The sequence below is a fragment of the Ambystoma mexicanum genome, chromosome 2q, assembly GCF_040938575.1.
Source record: "Ambystoma mexicanum isolate Mex_15411 chromosome 2q, UKY_AmexF1_1, whole genome shotgun sequence".
In the NCBI taxonomy this organism is placed as follows: Eukaryota; Metazoa; Chordata; class Amphibia; order Caudata; family Ambystomatidae; genus Ambystoma; species Ambystoma mexicanum.
In genome coordinates this window covers 1,392,794,645-1,392,812,866 of record NC_090924.1, presented here as the reverse complement: position 1 = coordinate 1,392,812,866, position 18,222 = coordinate 1,392,794,645, and the positions used below count along the sequence as shown (strand labels likewise).

Below are 18,222 nucleotides of genomic sequence, written 5' to 3'. Positions count from 1 at the left end.
AAAAAGAACGCTCTACTTTTATGCAAGACTTTTAGCTTCGCAGGGTACAAAAGCATGTACTTGATCCCAGCCGTGCACAGTCTCCTCTTGACCGCCACATAGCTGTATCGCTGTCTCTGCACCAACATTGTGTAATCAGGATACGCCGTGATGTTGGTAGATGCCCTTTCTATCGTTCCACCTTTACGAAAGTACTCCAAAATCTTCTCTCTATCTTTATAGTTCAGGATCTTTGCAATAATCGCCCGAGGAGGGTCCCGGGCAGTGGTTTCCTCATCAGGGCCCGGTGTGCTCGTTCAACAGTGAACCCTTGTGAGAGCTTGTCTGCGCCTATCTCTTGCAAGATCATATTCTCCACATAGTCCATGGGGTCCTGGCCTTCTTCTCCCTCTGGCAGGCCGACCACACAGATTTTGTTCCGTCTTGCCCTTCCTTCCGCTTCTTCTGCTCGGTTCTCAAGATTAGCCACCTGTTGCTTTAATATGTGGACCTCCTTCACGTTATTTGTGCTGGTATCTGTGTTGGTTTTCACCGCACTCTCTAGACCACTTGTTCTTTCTGCCAGCGCTCTGACATCCTGTCGCAGCAGGGGGACTTCTATTCCCACTGCATCTATTTTGTTCTCCAAGGCTGTTCGTAGGTCCGCCATTGCTGTCCCCCATGTGGTTCTTAGCTCTGTTATAGCTGCTAGGACCAGGTGGTTTTCTCCCTCTGGAGTGCCGTCTGCAGAAGCTGCCACTGAGCTTTGTGCCGGAGCAGTGGGAGTCCGTTGTGTCTTGGCGAAGACCTCCATTGTGGGTTGTTTACTCTTGGTCCTAAGTCCTTTCACCGACATCATGCAACCCTGTCTGCGCATCCAGTGCTGGTCCCTCCGTATCGTGCAAGTTCTGTCTCCTGGTATTTCTGTGACGCCACCAGGTCAGTTCGGGCCCGGGAGCGCCCTCCTCAGAGGACTGCAGTATATGGTAGCATGCGCTGTGTTACGGTTTCAAGTGGGTTGTATCCTCCCACGTAGCTTCTCTGACTATTGCAGACAATACCCTCTTCACTTGTCCTCGAGGGCCACTAGGTGCACCTTCTTCTCCACTACCACCGTACCTCGGGCTTTATGTGGCGTTTGGTGTTATGCATCCAACTCAGCGTCTGCCGCCTTACTTCTTATCGTGCTATCATCCAGCAACTGTCCCAGATAAGTTAGCTTATTGTTCACTCCGGTTACCCTAGTGCCAGTGTTCTCCAATGCTTATATTTACACAGCAGCGTGCTAGTGTGGGTCTATCTTTATTGCGCAAGTCCCAACTGCTCCTAGGGGTGGTAATATCAGATTGGTTCAGTTCCCGAGGCGCATGTTCCCCTGCAAGATAGTAGAGCCGACTCCCATTGCCCTTTGAGCACCAGTGTAAACTTTGTTGTGTGGGGTGCTTATTCTGTCTAATATAATATCAGGGAAGCGTTCTGGTTGGTGCCTTCCGTGCCCCACTATGATCAAAACATGTATTTTGCAAGCCTCGTTGACACCCCTCATACGGCTCGGCTCGCTCACCGTTGTTTATTCAAATATTTCTCACCGGCAGCTTTGCATGCATTATTACATCCGCGGCTGCTCGGAACATACGATGCGCATCCGGAGCTCTGCTGCAGCTGTTCGATTCATAGAGACAATCTATCCGCTCCGCCGGCTCAAACTCAGTGCCGTTCGTGCAACAGCAGAACTGTATGATGTGATCCGCGCTAGCTTCCGCGCACAGCGCAGATCTTACACCGGCCATTGTAGTAATGACAATGTTTCAGCCCTGCGGCATCAGCGCGTTTCTACTTTTGTTGCCGCCCGAAACATCACACTCGCATCAGGCGCTCTGCCGTGGTTGTATGCTGGGGCTCACCGAATGCGACCGCTGTGCCCACGTTGCAAAGCGCTCCACCGCCCCGAGTCCTGCAATGGACTCGGCGGAGCGAAAACCCTCCTCACCCTCACAGGCAGGCGCGTCCTGGCCCCGCACAGTCACCAGGCGCCGGTCCTCCTCTTCAGCCTCCGCCGCACTAGTCTATGCGATTTCCACCACAATCGCAAACTCATTCCCTTTGTTATCCGCCATTTTGTTTTGTATCGTTGGGAAGTGGCTGCTTTCTGAAGAGCCTCTTTCCTGCTCCTTCCTCCTTCCAATCCGTCTACCTTTTTCAGTTAATGCAGGGCACCTATTCCCACGTCCATGCCTTCATTTTCAAGGAACGTGGATTGTTTTTTCTGCGTGTTTTTTCGGATCAATGTCGGATGCTCAGGAGCAGCTCTTCCAGGCACGTCCTATTCCATGGCTAGTTAGCCACGTCCCAAAACAAGATATCTTTTTTGAATTTCTTCTTACCAGACTTAGTGAGAAGGGAGGGAAAGTTGATAGAGAGACAGTTGGAATAGATAGGAGAAACAGATAATGCCATGTGCAGGTAGAGAGAGGAGGCAGTAGGAGAAATATATGAGATCAGAGATAGGGAGCGGTCACTGGGCTAGCAGGTAACAAATTAGGGACAAAGTAAGGTGAACAAAAACACACCCAAATTTGACTTTCCCAAAACACACCCAAAACTGACTTTTCCAAAAACACACCCAAAATTGACTTTCCCAATAACAACCCAAATTTGACTTTCCCAAAACACACCCAAAATTGACTTTCCCAAAAACACACCCAAAATTGACTTTCCCAAACCACACCCAAAATTGAAAATCAAGGCAATAGCTAAGGCACCAATTGGTAAAAGAAATGAGGTGGGATTATAGGTGAATGCTCAAACGAGAGCATGAAAGGAAGACAAGTTAAAAAACAGGAAGAAAGTAGAGTGAAGGTCAGTGAAATGAAAATAGAAAGGGTAGGCAGAAAGAGGGAAACTAACCAGTAGATGGGGAAGCGGGACATTTTTGGAAGTCCAGGTTCATAGTTGAAAAGAGATGGCAACCCCAGGGAGGGTCAGGCTGTTGTATTAGCATCCCGGAAAGCAGACAGGGAAGCTGACAGCAGCCTTAGAAGCGGGCCTTGGGTAAGGGGGCCGGCTAAAGCCTGTCGGTCCCTCGTTGGTCAGGAAGAGACCCCAGCCAATGGCAGAGCACCATAGAGGCAGCCAGGAAGGCACACACAGCCTCAGATGGAGATGAGGCCAGGGCGGCCATATTGAAAGCACCACATGGTGAACAGAGTTTGCAGGCAGAAAGTCCAAAAAGTTTCCAAATTTAAGGTGCAGCAGGCAGCAGGATGTTATAAACACTGCCAAATGGCGCAATGTGGAAGCGCTTCAAGAAGCGATTTTCTATAGTTTTTTTTAAATGAATTTTCAAAAATGCTCCCACAATTCCCACGAGGTGCAGAGGGCAATGGATAATTGCACATACCTCAACCAAGTGGCTGCAACAGCCCTGCAGAGACAAGGAGACCAGGAAAATGAAGATTGGGAAGGTGAGAGGCTGCAGGACCTCGACTCTGAAGCAAGGAGGAGAAATGAAAACAACACCAATACTAATACTAATGCACCTCTTCCTCCCTTGAAGTGATCCCTGTTATTTCAGTACTAGGACGCACACACAGCTCTGCTAATGCACCTCTTCCTCCCTTGCAGTGATCCCTGTTATTTCAGTACTAGGACCCAAACACATCTCTGCTAAGAACCTGTATTCTGAGCAGCAGCATCCCACACCCACCTGCCACAGCACAGGAACCCATACACTGCTCCTCCAGTGCACGCACCTCAGCCCAGAGCTGAAATGCTCCCTGCTATTCCAGTACTATGACCCACACAGAGCTCTACAAATGACCCTTCTTCCTCCCTTACAGTAACCCCCGTTATTACAGTACTGGTCCACACAGCTCTACTAATGTCCCTCTTCCTCCCTTGAAGTGATCTCGGTTATTTCAGTACTACGATCCACACACAGCTCTAATAATGCACCTCTTCCTCCCTTCCAGTGATCCCTGCTATTCCAGTAGTAGGCCCAACACACAGCTCTACTAATACACCTCTTCCTCACTTCTAGTGATCCCTGCTTTTCCAGTACTAGGACCCGCACAGAGCTCTACTAATGACCCTTCTTCCTCCCTTACAGTAACCCCCGTTATTACAGTACTGGACCCACACACATCTCTGCTAAGGACCTGAATTCTGAGCAGCAGCATCCCACACCCACAGCATAGGAACCCATACACTGCTCCGCCAGTGCACGCACCTCAGCCCAGAGCTGAAATGCTCCCTGCTATTCCAGTACTAGGACCCACACAGAGCTCTACAAATGACCCTTCTTCCTCCCTTTCAGTAACCCCCGTTATTACAGTACTGGTCCACACAGCTCTACTAATGTCCCTCCTCCTCCCTTGAAGTGATCTCGGTTATTTAAGTACTATGATCCACACACAGCTCTAATAATGCACCTCTTCCACCCTTCCAGTGATCCCTGCTATTCCAGTACTAGAACCAACACACAGCTCTACTAATACACCTCTTCCTCACTTCTAGTGATCCCTGCTATTCCAGTACTAGGACCCGCACAGAGCTCTACTAATGACCCTTCTTCCTCCCTTACAGTAACCCCCGTTATTACAGTACTAGGACCCACACACATCTCTGCTAAGGACCTGAATTCTGAGCAGCAGCATCCCACACCCACCTGCCACAGCATAGGAACCCATACACTGCTCCGCCAGTGCACGCACCTCAGCCCAGAGATGAAATGCTCCCTGCTAGTCCAGTACTAGGACCCGCACAGAGCTCTACTAATGACCCTTCTTCCTCCCTTACAGTAACCCCCGTTATTACAGTACTGGACCCACAAACAGCTCTACTAATGCGCCTCTTCCTCCCTTGCAGTGATTCCTGCTATTCCAGTACTACGATTTACACAGCTCTACTAAGGCACCATGAGCTGCAGCATCCGGCAGGCAAGAGAGACAGACACCTATTCCAGCGCAGAAGCCTACACACTGCTCCATCAGTGCACTTCAGTGCTGAGCTGCAGTGCTCTCTGCAATTATAGTAGTAGGACACACACACACAGCTCTGCTAAGGGACCTCAATCTGGACATGCAGCACACCCTGCAATTCCAGTACGGAGGCCCCATACGGCTCGGGCAGTGTACGCAGAACACGAAGGAAAGCGTACTACATTTGAAATGTGCATGACCTCTTGGTGGTTTCTATGGCTACTAATGTGTACCTACACATTTCCCAGCACTACATGAAAGAGGGGAGAAGGAGGGCTTTTATGACTTACAGTGCAAAGCAAAATGTCTCTGCCCGTTCCTTCTGCTCCATGTTACTTCATTGTTAAAAGTAAAGATGCTGTGAAAGAAGAAAGCAAACATTCCTACAGGTATCATTTAATTTGTGTTCTAAAATATGTTTTTGATTCCTTATTGACTTGGCACTACAAGGAAAAACCCCACCATATAACCCCAGATAAAACCATTACCCAATGATTTGCACATACCCCATTCCCAGTGTTGAAACGGGTGAGGGGGGTCGTGGGGGTGGGGGGCATCCAAGCACAAGTCAGCCCCATTCTGCATTCAACTGCTCGAAAACATATTGCTAGAAAAAACATTTTTTCGTTTAATCTAATACATTAGGTATTACAAGTTGGGATTTTGTTGCTTTCTTTATTTTGCCCTTAGTTATTTTCAGTAAAGGTTATGTGTACTTCTTAAATGCTTAGTAGTCTTCATTTTTTACTGAGTTATTATTACTGTGTACCTCTCTGAGAACAGTGAGCAAGAGGTCCACGTCTGGATGACCCTAGGAAAAGCTAAAGGGTAGGTTTAACATAGGATTAGTCACCCTAATTTTCCAAGGGTCATCCAGACGTGGCCCCTTGCTCACTGTGCTCAGAGAGGCACAGCTCCACCTCACTGATGATGCCCAACAAGGCTAAAACACGTGTCTGGGGTTGCTGTTGGTACTCTTGTTCAGAAGAGAATTGCCTGTCATTTCGTGTGGGCGGGACGAAGACTGATATGCAAATGGCCATTTCCCTTCTGTGAAAGGTACAGTGAGCTGAAATGCATAAACATGTATTGGGAAAAAATAGGCAGCTATATCATAAACTATTATAACTAACAGCAGAATTTAGGTGGTCATTACTTTATGTTGGTCTGTAGGTCTTTCTGATGTTACAGTTGTAATACTATTGGGACAGGCTGGCCAACAAGCTGCCCAGCCCCTCCACTGGATGCTGCAATGCTGTCATTCTCAGTCTCTTGGCACTGTGCAGCAACGCTGGGGTATTCATCATCGTCCTCTCTTTAGCTGCAAAGTCTTCCATGGGCATAGTCAGGACCTAGGGGACCTCAACTACATATCGCTTAAGGGCCTCACAAAGACAACTTGGCCTACATAAGAACATGTTCATTGAGTCCACCCTCGAACATGAAGTCATATGTATGCAATGTTTCACAATGTCTGCCACGTGTCTTTCACCTTCAAGAATGCCTCATGTAATGAAGTCATTTCCTTGTAACAGCGCCTCGATGCCCCTGGGCTGATTGCACGCTTTATAAACTAAAAAAAATAAATACAAATTTGAGGTGTAACACAGTTACCCTAGAAATGTGCCCACCACAGTAGAGGTAGGGTATACCTTTCATCAACTTGACAGGTGACCACGCCCCTTTTATCCAGAAGTCCCGCCCCAGAAGTGACATCATGGGGGTTGCCAGGAAGTCCCTCCCCAGAAGGGCTATCATGGGGTTTGCCAGGAAGCCCCGCCCTTATCGGAAATTCCACCTTTCTGGAAGGTCCATGCTAGCGGAAGTCCCTCCCTACGGGAAGTCCCGGTGCGGTAGTGATGTCATGCGGGGTGTTCCGGAAGTGCTGCCCTAGGAAAGGCCCATGCCCGGAAGTGACACAGTGGGGGTGAGCCATGATTTTTGGGCTAGGCGTGTAGCAGCAGGGGGTTTGACATCATGGCAGCGTCCCGGAAGTTCCCCCCCTTACTCCTACCCTAGTAATGAACTCATGGGGGTCCCCCGGAAGTTATGTGAGGGTTGGAAGGCTTAGGCCGGATGAGGGCAAAGGTGTTGTAACTGGAAGGTCCACCTGTAGGTTGCGGGGTGAAGGGGTGTGACTGGACCCAGTAGTAATTGGTGTGAAGAGAAGGTGGAAAGGGCGTAGAGGGATGTGTTGTACACTCCCCAGGTCGTTGCAAGACCCATGAAGTGGTAGTAAGGCACAGGGCGCTGAGAGATGATGCAGGTATGAATTTGTGATGTTAGGGGGCAGTGTGGTGTAGGCAGGATGCTTCTTATCTGAAATGGGTCATGGTGCATCAGGGGTGTTGAGGAGATGATGTAGTCATACAGCCTCCTCTATAGGTCCGGAGTGAAGTGTATATATACAGAAGGGGCTCCGGAGACAGGTATACAGTGCTCCTGAAAACTGGCTATACTATTTGAATAACTCTAGCAATACCCTGAATCATGAAGCGTTACAGCTAGTACTCTAAGAATACCTTAGGGGATGATGAATGCAACACCATTAAAAAGTATGATAGTCCGAGAAGCCCAACAACAACAATTCCTGTAGCTGATGAAGAATCGCGATGCCCCGCCGGTAGTGGGATGGAGTATGAAGATGAGTTGAGCAGGGCATTTTTCTAATGAATCTTGGTGATATGTCACATCCTGATTCCCACCCTTTCAAAGCTGCTGGTGAATGCTGTGATGGTGTAGAGGAAGGTATAACGGACGCAGACTACACAGAGGCAGGTCTGAAGGCTATGGACGAATCTATGAAGACTCTTCAAGAGCCCTTGTATGCGGATCTGGGCGTCCTGGACGAGCAGTTTCCAGAGGCGGCCATGACACCCGGGTTGGAAGCAAGTTCAGCTGAAGATAGGTTGTTTATGGATGCAGAGGATGTTGTGGAGGCCGGAGTGTTTATGGATGGCGATGATACTATGGAGGCGGAAGCTGAGAGACCTGCCCTGTGCAATTTGGTATGTAGGAAAAAAGTGTGTGTTTGTGTAAAAAATATATATTGAAGAGTTAAACTTCTTTCTTTTTGAATTGCAGAAAACTGCAGATAAAGTTGATTGCGCTGAAAGTCGGTGGTCTTCATTCAATACCGTCATTTTTACTGTGTGTGCTGTTCACAAATGATCAAAGTCCAGCAACCCAAGCCAGTAATAAGTGTAAGAAGTGTGTCTGCTTAAAACGCGTTGAAAGTTCTGATGAAGAAGAAGAGGAACCTATGACCTTTTTGGAAACCTCAACTGTTCAGGGTTTTGCAGCCTGTGTAGTGAAAATATGCTTGAAGCGTGATTATTACTGATGGTGTTAAGGGCAGAAATGGGATGACCCGCAACAGGATGCTTGTGACGGTTTACTTTTGAATTATCACGCTAGAGCAATACGGCGAATATGTTTTTGTTGAATTCATCTAAAGCTTTTCAACTGCTTAAAGAGGTCTATTAAGGTATGAGCATCTGCGTACATGCTAATGTGGAGAGTGTTTTATCAAAAACATTCATAGAGATATACTTTAGCTGCCATCCAGAGAAAGAAATTAGATCTTTTCAAATGGCTGGTCCTGTGGTTTTTAGAAACAGGCTAGCCCAGTTAATGGAAAAAGATTTTTGACACCTATGCACTTCTGGAAAGACCCTGAAGCCTTGTGCAGCACGCCGGAAACTGTTTTAAAGAGAAAAGAAATACCAAGAGTTGGCTCCTTATATGTGCATATTTGTTTCTAGGATAACATTTCTGAAGGGCCAGCAAGGCGTGTGGATCGTAAACTGAAACCTGGGCGTGTATGTGTGGAAAAACTGTTATACGCTATGCTGAAAGAGCGGATATTGGAAATCACCCCAGATACCCTGAAATATCTTCAGATACCTACACCCCGACCTGAGCAGTTTTGTAAAAGCCTGATGTGTGTAGGTAACATATGTACCAACACCTGGCTACCGGTATTGGATGAATACTGGCATCTGTACAAATATGATATGGGTTCTCTATACCTATACCCTAGAGCGGTATTGCAACAGCTTCTGGAGAAATTGTATGACCATTACTTCAGCATTAAAGGATACGTTTTACAGGACCGTGAATTGTATGAACTTTTAAATCCTTCGAGTCTTTTATGCATACAGAGTTATACGCGGGGGAGCGGGAGATTTTCTATAATGCCATTTATAATGCTGCTGAAAAAATATCACAAATGGTAACGTTGTGTCAGACCCTAGATGTATAATAGCCGTCATAAAATCGTCTTTCAACCATTATGCCTCTGTTTATTTTTTGAAGTGCTTCAGCATTGAAAGGCTCTCATTGAAGCATGCACGAAAGCTATTATAATGAAAGCGGCATTGGCAGTTATGGGGGTGTTGATGCGCTTTATTAAAAACTACAACATGACAACAAACCCATCACACGCAGAGCTGTTAAGGAATGGTTATCTGGTCAAGAGGCATATAGCCTTCATAAAAATGCTAGAAAACATTTTAAAAGAACAAGAGCCGTGGTAGATGAAAGAGACCAACAGTGGCAGTCTACTTTACAGCATATGCGCACCTATGAAAAGCAGAATGATGGGGCGCAGTACATCCTAAAGGTTATTGATATTTTATCAAAATATGCCTTTGCAAAGGTTTTGAGGGATATGACCGGATCAAGAGTGACGGCCGCTTTCAAACATGTTTTCAGCAAAGCTTGGGTTCCTGTAAAATCACAAACGGATGCCGGCAAGGAATTCTTAAATAGGCCCTTCCAAAATCTTCTAAAACAACATAACGTGTATTATTTTATAACATACAATGAGGTTAAGGCAGCTATTGTTGAACGCTTTAATAGAACCTTAAAGTCTAAGCTATGCAATGACGCTTTGTACATCCACCTTACAGCTGTGCTTTTCTATAGGGACTCAGCCGACATATGGAGGATTATGCTCTAGATGGGTCCAACATCGGATTTATAAAAAGAGAAACACATGCAACAGGGAGCAGACATTTTGATTTACTAGGCCGTCTACACTCCGATCTATTTTTTCAGGAACACTAATGGTGAACGGCATTGATCTGCAATTAAACTTTCTAGAAATAAAAATGTCTTTAGCCTTAACAGCGATGATGCTGAAGCCTACAAGCTGATAATCGTATCAGCGAGTTCATTTATTAAAAGGGTGAATGTGTCCCCCAACAGTCAGATTAGCTCACGCTGATGCTCTACAAGTATCTAACTTAAAATATCCCTTGGAGAGAACATCCTTGAAAATGTTCAGTGTTCCAGTGGGTAGCCATGTCGCGAGTCAAGATTAATTATTTCTGGGGCACTTACCGAAAATAATTATCATTGGTTTTGTGGACAACACTGCTTTTTCTGGGGCTTACGTCAGCAACCCTTTTAATTTTAAATATTACAACATCAACTACACAGCTCTTTTTAAAGACAAGATCGTTATACCGTCCAAAGCCTGCTGCCCCAGTTTTTAACAGAAAAATACATCAGTATCTGGGCCTAGTCTCCATTAGCAGTAAAGATTTGCATGATAATTGCCATTATAATCTGATTAGGAATAGGAATCTGCGCATCGAGGTATGTTTTACTGCAAATTTACCCAACACCGTGAATCTAATTATTGTGCCTCTATTTGACTCGGTCATGTAACTCAACAATCAACAACATGTAATGGATACCTACCTAGATCAAACGTTTCCTGAGTAAAGACAAACACGCTAAGAAAACATTCAGGCATGTGTATTCATGTGATAACCTTCCAAGAGGTATACCTAATGAGCGACCCGTTAGCCTTGTGGCGAACACCGATCCCCAGGATCAGGAAGGCACCCATTGGATAGCTATGTTTATAGACACGGGTACAATAACCGTCTTTGATAGCCTGGGGTATTTCCCAAGCCACCCCATATACATACACTGATGACGCTGCAACCTTTTATTATGCATTGTGTCTGTATTGTATGCCAGAGCGCTCTCACTGCAGCAGAGTTCTCTGGATGCTGAATCTTACATAAAGACTTTGTTGCCTCTCACAACTAATCTCTTGGTCTCATTCCCTACTGGGATGTGTCCATTATTCTGAGTCTTATTTGTGATGTGGGGAGTGAGCACCTTCAATCCCTAGGCCTATAAGAAGAGAGCAGAAAAGACAAAACAAGAACAACACCAGTTTAATACTGCTTAACTCACCATCGTCAGTGTCATAATTTCTGGGTGACTGTAGTGTCCACTCCTGACTCAGAGCCCATGACAGAGGGGAACTAAACATGTGCAATTCCAAGGGTGTTTGGGATTAGTGTAGGTTGTTTACTGGAAAGTGATTAACTGTGTGTGTGCAGAGACTTCTATATGGGAGGGCAAAAGAGGCCCCCACATGGGTGCCTGATGCAAAGAAAGTTGGGGCCCATTTTCACAAAACATAAAACACATTTATTAATTCATACAGTGAGGAACAATGCTCTTTTGATCACAAAAGAATGTACAATAGAAAAGAAATCAGATTTGATGGGAAGCAGTGAGCTTCTTACAATAGGTTGAGTTTGAGTGACATTCTGACCAAGTTGTGGGGGGGGGGGAGTAAATGTGTGGACATAGATAAAGGACCAACCAACATTAGACATGTTTAGTGCAGGCAGGCGGTACGGTCAGATCGGTTAGGGGTGTGGCCATGATGGATGAAGTGCTAGAGTTGAGGCAGTAGAAAGGGGGGGACAGGGAAGAGGTGCAAGAAAAATGTTAGCTAGAAGGCATATTAGAGGTAGGGTAAGAGGGCAACTGGGAGGCAAGGAGGTAGGCTTTTGTTTGGCTTTTAACTGTTTCTCATATATCCGGGGGAAGAGAATTACATGTAAGTGGAGAAAGAAAACAAAAGAGCAGAAGCGAGAGGAAGCACAGGGTGAGAGAAGTGGCACAAGGGTAATCAAGGAGGCAGAGTTGAGATTACGAGAAGGCTTGTAAAGTTGGATAGATGTGTGAACCAGGAGCAGAATTTAAATCTGGCCCTGTTTTGAATCTTCAGCAATCCAGCCTGGTGACGGTACGAGGAAATCGGTGTGATGTGGGGGAGTTCAAAGAGCATCCTGTTTAGCAAAGTTAATGATCTTGTCAAGAGGACAGAAAGCCTAGTTGGGGAGAGGATGCTGGCACAGTACTCCAGTTTAGGGAATACAAGAGTGGTTAAAAGAGGCTTGGCTGTGTTTAAAGGAAGGAGGTGCATGAATTTCCTAATATGAGGTTTCTAGCTGAAGAAGAGTAGGGGACAGTGTCCGGTGGGGACTGGCTAGCCAGGGTCAGAAATGAGAGAGAGTATTTGTCAGAGAATATGAGTACCCTCGTTTTGGTAGGATATAACACCCAAGAGTGCAAAGTCATCCAATATTTAATGGATGGGAGATAGTCTGAAATGTTGATAGGGAGATCAGAGGAGATTTCAGGAAAAGAGAAGATTTGGGTATTGTCCACAGAGAGTTGGTATGACAATCCAAAGGAGGATATTAGGGACCCAAGAGCAGAGGTGCAGAGTATAAACAGGTGAGGACCCAAGACAGAGCCTGTGGAGCACCAACAGTTTGAGAAGTGGGTTGAGAGGTGTTATTGCTCCAGGGGTCAGAGAATTGGCGAGGTGCAAAGTACGATTCAATCCAGCCAAGGGCTTAATCGAGAATCCCAAGAAGAAAGAGGGTATTAAAAGATCAGAGTGAGCTGCAGTGTCAAAGGCAGCAGACAGGTCAGGTGGAAGGGGAAATGGGATAGAGGATAGGTTGGAGTGCTTAGCAGAGGAGATGAAGCTGCAGACATTCATGAGAGAAGTTTCTGTGGAGTGACAGGAGCGGAAACTGCATGTAGCAGGTCACAAAAGTTGTGGATGTAATTGGTAAGACATTTGAACACAACCCTTTCAAGCACTTTAGAGTAGTGCGGAAGGAGAGACACGGGGTGAATGTTAGCTGGTAGATTTGGGTCAGCCCCTTTTTTAGGAGAGAGATGACCGTGGCCATTTTGAAAATTGAGGGAAAGCAAGCAGAGTTAAATGACAGGTTGAATAGTTCAGTGAGGTGAGAGGTCCCTTAAAGGAGCAACAGGCTTCACTAGCTGAGGAGCAAGAGGGTCTGATGGGGCAAGAGAGGGGTTAGCCTTCATCGGTTAAGACAATACATCTTCAGTATTTGTGTGCCTAAAGTCGGAGCTAGAGGTAGAAGATGATGGCAGGGTAAGTGGAGTGTAGAATGTAGGAGGATGGAGTGAGAGGAAGGTCAGGAGAGAGTCACTAATTTTGGAAATTTTTGCAGCAATGTATTCAGCTAGGTCATTAACTGTGAGAGTGGAGTTGATAGTCATAGGTTTAGAAGGAGTGAGTTTAGGGTGCCCTGTATGGTTGGAGTGAGAGAAAATGAGGGTGCAGTAGGAATCTGTTCTCACTCTATCAAGAGAAGACTTGAGACAGTTCAGAAACAATGACGGCTGTCCCCACAGGGAAATGGTCTATAGGTAATGCAGTATGAAGGTTTACTGCAACCTCACTTACTCCAAAAAAGAAAAGATACAGAGAAAGGATCACTCCTGCCTGGATGCTCTAGTCACTGTCTAAGGGAGTGTCCCAGCCTAAGCTATTTACTCAACACACTATCACATGCATGTTAACTACAATCATACATTTGAATTAACCATTCTTGCCATTTTATCAAATTCATTAAACATAGAACCTGATAATAGAAAAATAAATTCACAGTGTATTGCAAAAGATATCATTTACAAACTCAGATTTACATATATTTCATAATAAACCTCATAATTGTACAAGTGCAACAATAGTTGTTGGTATCAACAGACAGATAAAGGAAAATAGAATGAAGACAGTTCAGGGCAGAGAGGTAACATTTCAGGTCGTCATGCGAGTGGGTGCACCTCTATTTGCGCAGCAGCCAATGCATGTCTGTGCGGAGAGAGCAAATAAATGGGGTGACCTATGGTTGAAGATGATGAGACTTAGGGGTAAAAGTTAGCAGTAGGAATTGAGAGGAGAATGAGTCATATGGTAGTGATTGGAAGCTGCCGAACACAGTGTTATTGGAAGAGGCATCAAGTGTGTAGGACGAGAGTGAGAACTGTAAATCCGCGAGAAAGGGCGGAATATCAGAAGGTTTACATTTCCTTTTAGTAATAGGTGAGACAGGTGATGAGGCATGGTCATAGGGTGGAAAGGTTGATAGAAACAATGGAGTGATCAGACAGGGATGGTGTGACACTATATTAGAGGCTGAGAGAGGTGGAGATGAGTAAGAGATCCAATGAGTTGTCCCTGGTATGATTGGGTAGATTAGTCATTAAGAAAAGACTGAGGTTCAGATTTCTGAGAAGTGGTTGGAGAGGGAAGTTTAAAGTCACCTAAGAGAATGAGGTGGTGTTTAGTTGATAGAGAATCAGGGAATTACCCAGGTTCATCAAAGAATGGTCAAGTGGAACCAGGAGGACGATAGATAACACATGTACTACATAACACATGTATAATGTGATGAGGATCTGAGCCTAATGCCTGGTTGTTCTTGACAACTATGGTCTGATTTTATCAAATAATCCCGAATGTGTCCACTGTAGTACACGGTTTGTGTGTACACTACAGCACAACTTGCTGAACCTTATCACCTTTCTATTGATCATGTACAATAACCCAAGTTGAAATGCAGATTGATAAAGGTGAGTGCCACAATGGTTAAGGGGGTAGCTCAGCATGATAAGCAATTGTTTCAGAGAACTGTTTTCCTATGCTAGTGCACAGTATACATTTCCAACAAGGTGAACTCGGCCTTTCCCCTCTCTGAGACCCATACCTTGGAGAATGGAGACTTTGGTTATATTAACAACTAATGTGTTACAATACAAAGTACCTGCATCAGAGAGCACTGGTTGTAAAAACTAGCAGGGCTATAATGTAGTTCTTTGAAAATGATGGTTGCAAAAACGGAGCAGACACCCTCAATGAGAAGCATTAAGTGTTAGTCGGGAGATGTGATTCAAGAGTGTGGGACTTTTCAGACCTTGCAATTGGTCGATTTCTCAGGATATGTGCTTCAGAAGCCGGTCCGATAGCACAGCGAGTAGAGCGCTCGCTTTGACATCTGTGCAGAGCCTGGCATTCAGGTTCAAATCCCGGCACGGCCTCGCGGTGGATAAATGAGTACCACACATTGTGGGTAATATTAAGCAGCACTCAGATACCTGAGGGTTCGTAGCCCTATATAAATGTTAAATTATTATTATTATTCAGTTAAGGGTCAACTGGTAATAGTGTTGCTTCATATATAACAATATCAACCACTGAAATATTGCACACCACAAGGTCCTTAGTTTCTTTGCACGTGGATGCCGCTCTTCACATCTCAGTCTCTGTTCATATGTGTACCCCTTTCTGGAAGCTTCTAATTCATATCCTCCATCTATGCTGCTATGTGTGTCTCCTGTATCCCTGCTTGAGCACTTTTACATGCCGCAGGACTCCTAATCTGAGTTCCAGTGGTAGGTGGACCTTTTTCAAACTCCAACTGATGTGTGTCCTGCACCTACACTACTGCTCATATACCTTTTGGGTGGCTGCTATTGTTAAAATGTGACCTTCGCCTATGCTAGAACATTTTTTTTTTTTTTTATTGTGTTAACTGAGTTTCAGTTTTTACAAAGTCTTGTTTCCACTATTGTTTTATGGGTGTTTTCCATTTAAAATTTTCCAGATTAAGTGGTTTAGGCTAACTTATTTAAGGTTGTGTTTGTTGGAAAAGAGAGTTCAGGTTCAAACTATGCAGGAAGTTTCCCAACGCTAGAACATTACCTTCCTTGTAAACTGCAAATGTTGTCTTTGAAATGTCACTTGTTTATTATTCTGATTCTAGCCAGGATGAAGAAGTAATGGGGCTACCCATAGGTATATATTAATTTCTATCAGGGCAGCACATTTTTGGGTTGTGATAGTGACGAGAGGGGTGGCCAGAGATTTAGATCCCTTCTTTGTTTTGTGGGGCAAAGGCGGAAGGGTTTCTGTGCCCTAGGTCCCAAAATTCCTTAAAATTGCCATAGCTATGCGACTGAATATGCGTGACAGCCGAGGGGAAAGGATGGGCAGTTGTTGTTGTCCAATACATCTGCGGAAGGCACCTTGTGTGTCTACAAGAAGTACATCTCCTGGACATTGCTTTGGCCTTTGCATTAAACTATATATACACTTAGGTATAAAAGGCAATGTATCTCTAATGAATTAAAGGAGGTAGATTTGTTCTGTGAAGTAGAGGGATATGAATTTGGGGATTTAGATAGGTTGGTCCTGGGAGTTATGTGGAAGAGTGCCCTATGCAGGCCAGGTTAAGAAGTTGGCGGGTGGAGGGGGTTGGTGAGGCTCCTTTCAACATGATGGTTGGGAGTCCCTCTTGCTTAGAGTGGAAAACAGTCGGAGACACCCGTGGGGTGCATACATTAAAACGAAGACCAAGAAATGCAGCCGGAGGTTAATAACTGCCGATTATCACGAGCCAGCAGGCAACTGAAACACTAAATACCCACTGAAAAGCTATAAATCCTTCTTTGTCAGCAAGTGGCTGATGTGGAGGAGCCAGTGTTAAAAGGCAACGAGGTGATAACACGTCTAAATACTCTGAGGGAAGTGATGGCAGAAGGGATGCAGCATACGCTGCAGGTAAGCCGAGCAATGCAAAGCGCACATATAAAGCCCCAGAGTGAAAGGAACATAGAACATAATATGTTGACGTGTTCTAAGAGTGCTGGCTGGCAACATGGGGGAAGTTGCTGGGGACTGTTGCCGAGGGCCCCCAAAGAGGCAACTTTCAACTGAAAAAGTTGAAAGGCCAAGACGCAGTCCGTCGCCCTATGGATAAGAATTCAGTTTTCTCTTGGAATAAGATTGAAGTGTACCCTGGGAAGAAAATAGATGGGTGACCTAAGCAAAATAGCGTGGTATGATTAGGCAATTGGAAGGGGACAGTCACAGTAAATCCGTAGGAAGTGTGTCCTTTGACATATAGTAGAAGGGTTGGAGAATTTTCTGGACTTTGAAGTTTGTATTTTCTAAAGCACTACAGCGGATTATTTCCTGTGAATGAAAAGGTGTATTCAGGCTTATTTTCGAAGGCAACAGGGAGGGCGTTCCTGGAAATTAATGGAGTTGTGTGAGAAATCAATGTTAATGTGACCATTTTATCAATACACATGTGCTGCAGGGCCGGCTGAAACTTTGTCAAGGCTGGCTGTGCCCATTCCAATGTCATTTTTGGAACCCCCTACCCGCTGGCCTACAGTTCGGTTAAAAAAATCTGGTTAGTGGGTGGGGGTGTTAAATAATATATACAAAGGAATGCAGCAAGATGTTGATCATTGCAGATTATCACGGGGAAGGCAGCTGGGGGAGATGAACGCGAGTAATTTATCTTTTGTCAGCAAGTGCTAATGCAGACTAAACCAGAATCAAAGACCCTCAGCCCCCTTTTTCTTATTGAAATAGGTGAAAGGCCCTGACGCCGTCCCCGAATGACGTGGTCGAAAGATACGTGTTTGTTGTTTGCTTTCCATTCAACACACAAATACACGCGAAGCGAACTTCCTCCTTTGGTCACTCACCGCCACAATTTGTGGAGATCGGTCCACGAAGTGCCCCGCATAGCGAAGTCTTAAGTCCATCATGGTGAACCGTGTGCATTTGACAGGCCCCCTACGCAGCGCCAGGCCTTCAGAGCCGGGAGCGTCTGTCTCTGTTGCCTGGCAACTATAAACAAAGAAACAGACGAGGGACTAGGACTCCTAGTTCAAGGAAGAAAGTAATACAGGCGTCCAAGAGCAAGAGGTAGCTCGTTTATGAACTTCCGACTATACAAGAAGCCCAGAAACCAAAACGTTTTTTTTATTCTTCACTTGATTGTACTAATTTAAAGTGGTTCCTTTGTATACGTATATTTTCAAATGTGTAAAGTAAAATGTTTATTTTGAACAAAATGTGCTTTTTGATATAGTTTTAAAAACGATTCCGTTTTTTATTTTTAAAAAAATGTTATTTTTATATGGATAGGGTAAAGGTTCTTTTAGCCATCTTCAACAGCAACATCTCTGTCATAGACGGGTGTCTTGTTAACTGGGTTGTTGCCTGTATGTGGTTTCCTTCCCTCCCTACGCTCTTTGTTTCTATGTAGAACACGGCGGCCATGATTGAAGGGACGTTTTTCTTCGAATAGCAGAATGATGG

General features: G+C 45.2%; 1 protein-coding gene across 1 annotated transcript in view; it reads right to left on the bottom strand.

Moving 5' to 3' along the window:
- EFHB (EF-hand domain family member B) overlaps window positions 1-17,750 on the bottom strand; it is a 400,940-nt gene extending 383,190 nt beyond the window's left edge. The window contains exon 1 of the mRNA XM_069648882.1: window positions 17,604-17,750. Within this exon, the coding sequence (XP_069504983.1) occupies window positions 17,604-17,666 (63 nt within the window). The 5' untranslated portion in view covers window positions 17,667-17,750. The remainder of the gene's footprint in view (window positions 1-17,603) is intronic.
- Between the last annotated feature and the right edge of the window lie 472 nt (window positions 17,751-18,222).